The following is a 12,017-nucleotide window of genomic DNA, read 5'->3' as shown; positions in this document are numbered from 1 at the left end:
AATGTCATACTAGGCTGAGACAAAAGAGTGGTAGCTCAATGGTTAAAAGCGCTGCTTTCACTGAGCCCCAAACCCATATTCCCAAGTGTGCTTGAATGCATGTGAGGTGAAGCTCCATTTTTCTCACACGCTAATCTTCATTCTAAGCACTGTACTAATTCATATATGACTGTAAGTAATCTGTTCCGTTTAGGCGTCATACCGGAAAAGTGGTGTTTTCTTTGCCCTTACCGATCAGCGTCATTTGTGCTGCAATTCTTTAATACATAGTTGATATTTGTTTTCTACTTGAAAACCTTCCAAATCTTTAGGCATTCCTTTTCTTAAACTTATTTGAGTTCATCCTGATATGATCGCTAATGAGCATAGACAGCTCAGTCAAGTATGATATGGAAGGGTGGTGAGATGGACCTAAGTAGAAGCAGCTGTAGCTCTATGTGTTAGGAGCCTATGTGTTAGGAGCCTATGTGTTAGGAGCCTGTGCTCCTAACATCCAGAGGTTGTGAGTTCTACACCCAGCACATCTTTTAATTGTGGCATACTACTTTGAAGGTGCAGATTGATGAGGTCACAATGAGGTCAGTTTTGTGCAACTGAAGACCTCCATTTTGCAATGAGGGAAGCTGAATGTTAAGGTGTGTATCTGTTTATTCTCTTTTTAAGTGCTGATAATGTGTGCTGTTTTTTCTTTGCTTTCAAAAGAGAGCCAATTGCAGTGCTGTAAAAGGGGGTTGTAAAAGCCATGTGTAAATTATATTATTGTTTGGGCAGAAATGTGGTTTGTTATCCATGCAATATAATGTGTTCCATTGTTATGGTGTCATTATATTTATTAGGACAGAGAAAAGATGAAAATTACCTATTCAAACTCACTATTGGAATTATTGATGAAAAAACACAGCGGACGTCTGCCTCGCGTCTAACAAAGAGCCGCAATTACGATAGTTGAAACGGCATTGAAATCCAAGTTAGACCAGGGTTTCTTACGTCTACATAATACACGATATTTAGACGCAGTTGCTCGCTCTGGTAGCGCTCATCTAGCGTCCCCATTTGGCACGCCCATAGAACGCCCACGGAACACCCACGTCCAGAGCTGCAGACGGGACTATGCTTTCTATAGACGTCAGTCCGTCAACTACCTCATAGGGACGTCTATGTGTCGTTAATTTCCCAATTAACATTAATTAAGACCCTTAACTCCGTAATTATTCACTTACATCGGACGTCCAAAGCACGCCTAAGTTAAACACAGAATTTACCCCAATGTGTCCAAATCTCCAAATGTTGAATACTGGGGGATAAATCAGATGGCAACGGCAAGTGTTTACAAAAATGCTGAACTCTGGCAGCTGAATATCAGGGATGAAATATGAATGTGTTTTGAGGTGTTTTGATATGTGTTTTCAAGCAAATATCATTTTTAGGACTATAATTATTTTAGTTGCTTTGGATTTTTCCATTCATGTGACCAGCACTAGGTTTAACAGTTTGTCTGTGGAGCAAAGTTGGTTATTATAGCAACAAGACTCACAATTGAGAGACAGAGACTGCGGGGCTGATTTTCAGACCACATGAGGCTGCATGGCTACCTCCCACCGTCAGCGGCAAACCTGGATATTTAATGCCAGGGCTGTATCTAGCCACTGGCATTGAATTTCTGGGCTTACTGCAGCCGCATCTCACCTGGCCAGCCAAACTGATATTCATTGGCTGACAGGCCTAGCAGACAAAGATAGATAGACCAGTTTTTCTAGGCAGGTCTATCTGGCCAATAGATTTAGCTGGTGACCCAATGAATATTGGCAGTGACCAACTATTCACCAGCCAATCCGCAGCTCACCTAGCCGGCCAAACTGATATTCATTGGCTGACAGGCCTAGCAGACAAAGATAGATAGACCTGTTTTTCTAGGTAGGTCTTTCTGGACACTAGATTTAGCTGGTGACCCAATGAATATTGGCAGTGACCAACTATGCACCGGCCAGTCCACTAACCAGGGGAGATAGCCAGCTAAATACCACTGAATATTGATGATGTAAGTTTATCTCTGCTTTTTTTCCCTCTTTTTATTTTTGCACATATATTTTTGAAATTTGCATTAGATCTTGCGTATCTCTTATACCACAATGCTTTGTTTTTTAGTTTCTACCAGATGTGGTGCAAGCTGCTCAATACATCTGTCTCCTGTCTAGGTATGTACAGTACTATTCAATTAGGTGCCCTTGTGTGTCTGTTCTAGCTTTTCATGGTTTTTATTATATAACTTTTATTATATTTTTATTTATAATTTTGGAGTGATGATTAACAAGTTATTTGTATTATCATACTAATGTTATTTATGATTTCAATATTTTTATTGCTATCTTGGCTAAATATTTGATCTTTTGTGGTATTTACACTTATTTTTGTTCTAACAGTACCATTAACTCCAGAGGCAGTCCCCAAAGGGCAAAACTTGGCCAAGTGGGGCATAGAATTTACCCCTCCAGAATTGTTGTTAATAAGTTATTTTGGGATCATTTTGGACTGCTTCAGTGTTTTCACCACTATGCTGCTTTAATGAAGATTGACAGATAATAAGAATATGGGACCGTGTTGTCAGTGACAATTATAGAAGACTTTCAATATTTTCTGTGGTTAGACATATGCAGTGCTGTACAGAGTCATGAAGGAATCAGTCCCTGCTTGAAAGAGCTTACAATCTAAATAGACAAGACTCTGGTAGCGCTCTAGAAATAATTAATAGTAGTAGTTCTGTTTGTATGTGTGTCACCTTATTATAATGTAACAAGCTTAATGCAATGAGTGTCTGATGCCAGGATAGAAGATAGACAGGAGGAGGATCATGGGAGCTTATTTGCCACCTGGAATAATTCCTTGGGTGAGCTCTACTGCCATTACTCTCAGCTTGTGATGCTGATGTCTACCACTTTACTCCAGTCTTATTTCACTTTGTCCCAGTTTCCTTAGTTCTAATGTAAACCAAGGGCAGAATTTTGCTGGGGCTAAGGCATCAACCAAGAAAGTGGCTGAGGAGGGGCATGATCTCTTGTTCTGCTTCTGGAATGTATGTAGAACAACTTCCAGGTTAATGAAGACAGCTGGTCCAACCAGTTTCTTGCTGATTGTATTTCTGGCTTCCTATGTCAGTAGTGGCTGTAGTGCGACTAGGATCCTATAGTAGTCAGAGAAGGAGAACTGGGGATCTCAGGCTCTCACTTGATAAACACTTTCTGGATCCAGATCAGAGTTTCTGAACTAAAGAGGGAACTCCCCTCTCTGAGATAACAGAAGAACGATATTTACTTTAGCCATATTTTTCATATCCATTCCTTAATATTCCATTCTGTCACAGACTCAAATATAGATGAACACATGTGAAGAAAAGATGTGTAGAGGCCTCAAAGACTCAAAACTTACAACACACCACCAGTGACATACCTAGCATATGTGACACCCGGGGCCCATCATTTTTTGACCCCCCCCCCCCCCATCTATATGAAAAATATGATTTTTAGCAACAATCTACATATCGCACAACAAGAGTGTTCCTAGGAAAAGGCAGCATCTTAAACACTGCACTGAGCACTAGAACACCAACACATACATTGTAAAACTAAACAAAACCAGATCCTGCACAGTCAGTGCCAACAGAAAACCATGTCCTTTTCATACACACAGAACAGAGATACATCCTCGCACAATATGGAATAATCACAAACTAAAAATAGAAATATGTAGACAAAAGTTAAACTGAACTGCCAAGAAACCAGACTCTGCATACAATGCAACACCACAACACCACAAAAACAGTAATACATGTCCTCTAATACTGTGCAAAATATAAAGACAGTAGATGTAAATTTGAAACAACTGATACATAACAATCACCACTTTACAAATTAACAAATAAAAATAAAACAAATAATGAGAAATAAGAAAATACCATTTTATTGGACTAATCCCTGTAAGCTCCCCACAAACCACCTGATTCCATCCACATAAGCCTTGAATTGTTTTATGTTGAACTTATTATATTAAAGTATAAAAAGAAACAATATTCTGTACAATTGTCAATTTATAAATCAGCGTCTCTCTCTTCCCCATTTCCCTTCAGCGTCCTCAGCCCACTCTCTCTCCATTTTCCTTCAGCGCACGTACATAAAAACAAGCAAGTAATTTTATATCATTTTCATTCTATTCATTCATAGAAATTAAAGTCTAAATAATGCCAGTCACATAACAAAACATGATTTTACAAAAATAATTTCCTGCACAGTCAAGCCTGCAAGTATTACTAGATGTCTTTCAGCAGCTCCCCTCCCTCCCTCTCCCTTACCTTCGTGACCAAGTCAAAATGATCTACCAACAATAAAATTTTTAAAACACAAAGCACACTGTACGCAGAGAAAATGTTAATTATCATTTATATTCCGCGGGTTTTCAAAGAGGTCAAGGCAGATGACTTTATGCAATATCACCTCAGTAACAACTATACAAAAATAAACAAATATACCCCCTCCCTTTTCACTAAACCGCGATAGCGTTTTTTAGCGCAGGGAGCTGCGCTGAATGCCCCACGCTGCTCTCGACGTTCATAGGCTCCCTGCGCTAAAAACTCTTATTGCAGTTTAGTAAAAGGAGCCCATAGTGCAAAATATAGACAGCATATATAAATTTTCAAAACAGACACATTTTGATCACTAAATTAAAAATGAAATCATTTTTCCTACCTTTGTTTCAGCAGTCTCTGGTTGCACTTTATTCTTCTGACTGTGCATCCAATATTTCTTCCCTTCTTTCATCCTCCTGTATGCTTCCTCTCCTCCAGACCTCATTCCCTCCCCCAACTTTTTCTTTCTTTCATCCTGCCCCCCTTCTTTCTTTCTCTCTCTCTCCATGCCCCCTTCCTTTCTGTCTGTCTGTCTTTCTCTCTCTCTCCGTGCCCCATTTATTTCTTTCTTTCATTCACCCTGCCCCCTTCTTTCTTTCTCTCTCCATGCCCCCCTTTCTTTCTGTATGTCTGTCTTTTTCTCTCTCTCTCTCCGTGCCCCATTTCTTTCTTTCACCCTGCCCCCTTCTTTCTTTCTCTCTCCATGCCCCCTTTCTTTCTCTATGTCTGTCTCTCTCTCTCTCTCTCTGTGCCCCATTTCTTTCTTTCACCCTGCCCCTTTCTTTCTCTGTCCATGCCCCCTTTCTTTCTCTATGTCTGTCTTTCTCTCCCATGCCCCATTTTTTTTCTTTATTTCACCCTGCCCCCTTTCTGTCTTTCTGGCTCCCTGTCTCTCCCCCCCCTTCTTTCTTTCTCCCTGCCCATCCCCATGCCACCGCCATTGGGAAACATACTGCTGCCAACACCGCCGGGGAAAGGCTGCCACTGGCCATCGGAAACAGGCCGGCGCCGAATTCGCCCTGCTTCTTTTCCCGCGGTCCAATCAACTATCACTGCCCGACCTCAATTCTAACGTCGGAGAGGACATTCTGGGCCAGCCAAGCAGCGATTGGCTGGCCCAGAACGTCCTCTCTGATGTCAGAATTGACATCGGACGGCTAGAGTTGGTCGGCTCGCGGGGAAGAGAAGCAGGGAGAGAAAACTTGGCGCCGGCTTCTTTCAGATGACAGCAATGGCAGCCTTTCTCCGGCGGCAGCCTATTCTCCGTTGAGTGGCCAGCTGTGCACCCCTTTGGGCTGTGCACCCAGGGCGGACCTCCCCCCCCCCCTTGGTACGCCACTGCACACCACACAAAGTATTGGGACAGGTGACCACAGGTTGCAACTGTGGTCTTCTTGCATAGTTGAAGAATATTGGGTGTAGAATAGTCAGTGAGAAAAAGACACAGTGAAGTCTGAAGTTAAATACCAAATTAAACAAGAACAAAACGGCTTCAGTCAAAATTTGCAAGTTGTCGCAAACACAGAGTGTAGTTCTCAGAGACATATATATATTTACATAAGGGAGTAAAAGACTTCAGTAAAAACAAGGTAGCAGTCAGTAACCCCAGGCTTAAATGTTTTCAATGCATGAAAAGTTTTTGAGACTGTTTTGCTATGATTCATAATGTCTATGTTGCTAACCTTATTAATCTTATGTAAGCCGCAATGATTCCCAATTGACATTCGCGGGGTATAAGAAACAATATGGTATGGCATGGTATGATGATGATGAAAAACATTGACGATTGTGGATTTTTATCTTTACCTTGATTTTTCTGAAGTCTTGGAGGTCCAATGAACTTATTTCACCAATATAGAAAAAGAATACATGCCATTATCAGGTCTGCAAGGTTATACATCATTAGAATGTAAAGAGAGTTTAGCGCCAAGCTCTGCGTGGTGGCACCTGGACACAACAGGGCTTGGACTGAGCAGACAGAGTGATCCCAGAAGTAATTATTACCAATGATGCAGAAAGGTTTCCGGGCAAATTTTAATCTTCCTCTCCAGCCCCGATACCGACAGCAACAGCCTGCTGCCCAGATCCTCACAAAGTATTCCACACCAAACACCACGATGGTAACAATCTCCTGTAGGAAAAAGCAAGGGGTGAGCGCAGAGAAATGAGGCAAGGGAGACAACATCAGACTGCAAGAGAGAACACAGACACAGCGCAAAGCTCTCAGCACTAGAAGGAGAAGAGTGGCAGATCCCTTAGAGACAAGGAGGAGAAAGCTGTGCAGGGATAACTACAGGGTGGGATAACATATGGACAGAGGCTATGCAAGGTGAGTCCTTCATAGGGTACCAGATGTCCACATTTTCCCAGACATGTCGTCCATTTTGAGGACATGTCTAGGGGTCTGGACGGCTTTTCAAAACCCGGCACTTTGTACAGATTTTGAAAAGCTTCCAGCTAGCAGCGACATCGGAACGGCATTTGCACAGGCGCGGATGCAAAGCGGTGATGTCACTTGCATGCGTGTTACATTGCGTCACACCAGCGGAGGCGCACATGCCCTCCCAACAAGCGAACAGGGTGAAGGGGTGGGGTTGGGGGGCGGAACAGGGCATGACTCGGGCAGATCAGGGCGAGACTGCACTGGGCGGGCCCAGGGGTGGGGCTATGGGTCCGGATTTTCGTTTCAGAAAATCTGGTAACCCTAGTCCTTCATGAAAACTCATGGAAAGCAGACAGGATAGAAGACATGGTCAGTGGCTTCTTGGTGAATACTAGACAGAGAAGTGCACTGGGCAGGTATATTCAGGACCAAAAAAAGTTATGCACTTAAAGAATATACTCTAAGAGTTGGATTCTATAAACAGTGCATAGTAGCACTAGGGTTACCAGATTTTCCAAATTGAAAATCCAGACCACCTAGAATCAGGCCTGCACAGTTCCACCCATTCCCACCCCAATACGCCCCAGTCCCACCCCCAATTCTGCCCTAGCTCTGCCCCATCCCCTGCTGCCTACTCTCATCGGGCAGTAGGGCATTCGCATATACCCTCCTGCCCAACTGCGATTTGTTGGAAGCTTTTCAAAATCCGGACCCCCCCCCCGGACATGTCCTCAAAAGGAAGATATGTCCAGGGAAATATGAATGTCTGGTAACCCTAAGCAGCACCTATATTGTAGGTGCCGCTCAGAGCGGTTGTCAATCACCCACTAGGTGCCGCATTTAGAATCCCACCTAGTGGCACTTAGGCATGCTTAGACGTCGCTAGGCATCCTGGAGGTAGATGCCAGTATATTAGGTCAGGTTTTACTTGGCCTAAAATTCCGGCGCCTAACTCAGATACCTAGCGATGCCTAAGTCAACCATGTTTGTTCTCCATGCCTAACCATGCCTTCTTTTTTAGGTAATAAATAACTAAAAGAAGTCTTCCAATAGTTCACATTTAATAATTGTTCAGGCTAACAGACCTCAGAAGTACCTTACTGTATACCTCTAAGTTTTTGAGATCATACAGAATTAATTGGCACCCATGGTCGTCATCGGCCTCTACAATACTTTTTTTTGGTAATTTTATGAATATAAATACTTTAAATATATATCAAAATATATATCAAAATATATGAGTATATTTTAGTATATTTTGATATATATTTAAAGTATTTATATTCATAAAATTACCAAAAAAAAGTATTGTAGAGGCCGATGACGACCATGGGTGCCAATTAATTCTGTATGATCTCAAAAGCTTAGAGGCATACAGTAAGATACTTCTGAGGTCTGTTAGCCTGAACAATTATTAAATGTGAACTATTGGAAGACTCCTTTTAGTTATTTATTGCTTTAAGGTAAAGGAGGTCTTAAACATTTGAGCCTGATAGTGTTGTTCTTTTTTAGGTAGGCATTATTAGGTGTCGGAGGGTGCCTCGACTTAGGCATTGCTAGGCATCCTAAGAGTTTGGCGCCAAACTCTTGTTAATTTAAATTTTGTTTTGATTGGCTGAAAACTGGCACCAATTAAGTTGCGCTTGGATTCTACAGTTAGGCATTGCTAGGCATCCTTGATTAGGGTGTCTAGCAGCACCTAATGTAGGCATCCTATATAGAATTTGGCCCCAAGTGTCCCTTTTACTAAAATACACTAGTACATGGGTGTAGTGCACCCTAACATGGGACTTTCCCATGCACTAAGCCCATCTACAAAATAAGTACTTTTTCTATTATTTGTGTTTCTGGTTGTGTACTAACGTCAGTATTTGCATGTAGCCATTTAAAAAATTAATGCGGGAGCACTTACTACCTTCTGTTTAGAAGGCCCTAAGGGCTCCCACATTATAGAAGCACTAACCAGTTGGCACATGCTAATAGTATGTCCATGCTCATTCTCCACTTCCAACATGCCCCTCCCACCCAAAAAAATAAGTATCATGTGCTCACCATGCATAAATAGCAAAACTAACATAATTAATTGAAATAAACTTGAATGCCATGCATTATATTTTTTTCTATTAATTAATTTTTACACTTGATCATTTCTAAAAAAAAAAGGTTAAGGGCTCCTTTTACAAAGGCGCATTAGCGGTTTTAGCACGTGCTTAGTGCACACTAAAATGCCGTGCAAGCTAGCCGCTACCACCTCCTCTTGAGCAGATGGTAGATTTTCGGGTAGCGCATGCTATAGCATGTGCTAAAAATGCTAGTGCACCTTTGTAAAAGGAGCCCTAAGGCCCGGATTCTGGGAGGGGCCTTATGCGCCTGGACCAATCAGGTCCTAGGATCCTGTGGGTTGGGCAGGGTAGGGGCGGACCCGCCTCATTTGGACAGAGGCGGGCCTGCTGGTCAGAAGTGCGAGGAGCCATCTGGTCCAACTTGCTGGTAAGGTCAAGGGGGGTTCCGGGGTGGTGGTATTCGCTGGGGGGGGTCCGGCAGGAGGGGTTGGGCACCCTGATACCGGCGATCTTATGGGGGGCCATGGGGGGGGAGGCAGGCAGAGTTGGGCACCCTCCTGCTGGTGATCTTAGGGGGGAGCGTTGGGGGGGGTCGGCATGAGGGGTTGGGTACCCTTCTGCTGCGATCATCGGGAGGGCCGCTGGAGGGTCAGCAGGAGGGGTTGGGCACCCTACTGCCGTGTTCGCTGGGGGGAGGGGAGACTTTTGCGGCCTTAGCCACGGCCGCTATACTAATCACGGCAGGGAGATCCTTGCCGCGATTAGATACAGCGGCCGTGTCTACTTACCTGTAGGCCAGCATTTTGCTGCCTACATTGTAAGCGTCTCCCGTTCTGCTAGGGAGACACGTAGGGCCGCCTAGGTTCGCTTAAGGCTACCGCCTGGCCTTAGGCGAGCTTAGGCGGCTTGCGGGCCTTTCTAGGCTCCCTGAGGCACCTTCAATATAGGTGGCCTGCCTGGGGAGCATTTTTTTTTTTTTTTTTAGAAAAAGTGCCTCCTGATTGGCTGATTAGACCACTGTAGGACGCCTACAGCTGCCTACAATCAGGAGCACTTTGCAGAATCAGGGCCAAAAATCAGCCATATATCCAAAAATAAAGCAACCTATATGAGGAATAAAGACAAAAAATAAACCTGAATCAATCAGCTTAATGCACCTAAAACAAACCAAGCAGGACCAAATTAAAATGCATGAAAAAGCTATTCCCTCAGTGACTCTTTGTGCAGACAGAGCAGGATTAAAACAGCCAGACCACAGGGCACTGCCAAATCCAACATACCAGTATATAGAGAGCTCCTTCTGAGCTCTTCTCATATTCTTTAATGGTTGAGAAGACAGAGAGCACCAAGCAGGAAAAGACCAGGAGGAAGCTAAAGAAAACCAAAAACAAAGCAATTAACTTTGGAGAGTAAGTAACACACGAGGGTAATTTTTTTAAAATGGTGTCTATTGTTAGCACCAAGACAGTGCCTATTTGGAGCTTATTTTATAAAGAAATGTAGGCAGCTACTTTTCTGTACTTAATACTAGAACAGGTCAATTACACTGGTCAAAAATAAAAAAAAGGTTTTTTTTGCTACTGAGAACTTCAGAAGTGTTCTTAGTTAATTTAATGACGCTGATTTCAGATCTGTAATTGAAATTCAGCTAGCAAATCAGGTTTCTGAGATACACATTACTGAATTTTTAAACAGTTTGCCATGTCAACACAATTTTTCAAGTATGAACTGTGTCCCACCAAACTTGTGTTAAGGTGTTTACTCTGAAAACAAACACAAAGACAATAAGGAGACATATTACATCATATATTTACGCCTCTCTTAACTCACACAAAAGTGATGTCAGCATGTTCAGAAATGTTTGAGACACTTGCTTTTACGCTTGTACCGTACATTTGTTTCTCTTTGCAAGAAGCAACAATAGTCTCCCATCATACTGGGATTGAACTTTCCCTGATTTCTGCTTTCCATCGCCTTGATACCTTTCCCCATGCTCATCACTGACATCACCAAGATTAGGTGGGAAGAAGTCGGTCATTAAGATAATAATAATAATAATAACTTTATTTTTCTATACCACCAACCCCCAGAAGAGTTCTAGGTGGTTTACAGATAAGAAGAACTGGACAATCAGTGATAAAAATACAGTGAACATAAGACAAATATAATTGCACTAGTGTTTAAGCCCGTTAGATTAACGGGTGCTAGATGTGAAATGTTAACAACGGCCCCACACTCGCGGTCTGGCTGGCTTACGTGTCGGCGCCTTGCTGCGTGAAGCCAGAGTTAATGCACCCTCGGGCTATCCTTCTCCACGCCACATCCTTGCCCGTGAAGTGGTGAAGCCTGCGGCACACTTGGCCGAGCCTGCCAGCGCCTGCGAGTTGAGGTAAGAGAATATGAGGAGGAGGATTTCTTCGGGCAGGCCCAGAGGAGAGAACATGTCCAGCCCGCCGGCCTCCAGCGATTTCCTCTGCCTCCGGGCGTCTGAATCCTAAAGCTTGTGGGCAGCCGACCTTCCTTCCCATGGTGTTTTCTGAAACAGCAAGTCAGAAGTAGCTCGGAGCAGAAGCCATCATAATCGGAGCGTCTGAGAGTCACATGGCCCGGCAGCTGCCTGTCAATCAACGGTGCCTCTGCGCGTAGGAGAGCTGGAGCAGATCGCGCGTGGGGCCGTAGTAAGCGCACATGCTCACTCTTGTCGGCCACAGGCCTACGGATCATGGAAGCATGCCGATAAGAGTGCGCATGCGCCGCTTAGGGTTTTATTCTAAGAGATAGTTCTTAAACAGATAAAAATTTATTGAACAAGTCTTTACTAGCTTCCTGAAAGAGCAATATGATTTAGTTAGCAGGTGAGGTTGTTTTTCATCCACTTCAGGTTCATCCAACCCCGCCACAGCAGCAGAGGCACATTCTTCATCTGAACTTTCGTCACATTGTGCTGCAGACGTGGAAGGAGGAATTGGAGCTGGATTCTCCGAGTCACGAGGAACGGGTTTAATTGCTTCCATCATTGTAGTTCTCCCCTTCTTTTCCACTCGTACCTGTTTGCCAGTCGTGTATGTCATTGTCTTTATCTAATCGTGTATGTTTATTATCTTAAAGTTATGTTAAATTATATTATCTGTTTCTGCCCTATTTTAAAATGTATAACCACCCTGAAATAAATAAT

At 43.2% G+C, this 12,017-nt stretch overlaps 1 protein-coding gene across 4 annotated transcripts in view; it reads right to left on the bottom strand.

Annotated features, from left to right (window-relative positions):
* KCNQ2 (potassium voltage-gated channel subfamily Q member 2) overlaps positions 1-12,017 on the bottom strand; it is a 233,310-nt gene that overhangs the window by 157,344 nt on the left and 63,949 nt on the right. For all 4 annotated transcript variants that reach the window (XM_033914169.1, XM_033914168.1, XM_033914171.1 and 1 more), the window contains exons 2-3: positions 10,123-10,213; positions 6,401-6,527 (exon numbers count right to left, since the gene is read on the bottom strand). In XM_033914169.1, the coding sequence (XP_033770060.1) occupies positions 6,401-6,527; positions 10,123-10,213 (218 nt within the window). The remainder of the gene's footprint in view (positions 1-6,400; positions 6,528-10,122; positions 10,214-12,017) is intronic.

The sequence above is a fragment of the Geotrypetes seraphini genome, chromosome 11, assembly GCF_902459505.1.
Source record: "Geotrypetes seraphini chromosome 11, aGeoSer1.1, whole genome shotgun sequence".
Classification (NCBI taxonomy): domain Eukaryota; kingdom Metazoa; phylum Chordata; class Amphibia; order Gymnophiona; family Dermophiidae; genus Geotrypetes; species Geotrypetes seraphini.
Note: the sequence above shows the minus strand (reverse complement) of the source record. Positions and strands in the feature narration are given on the sequence as shown.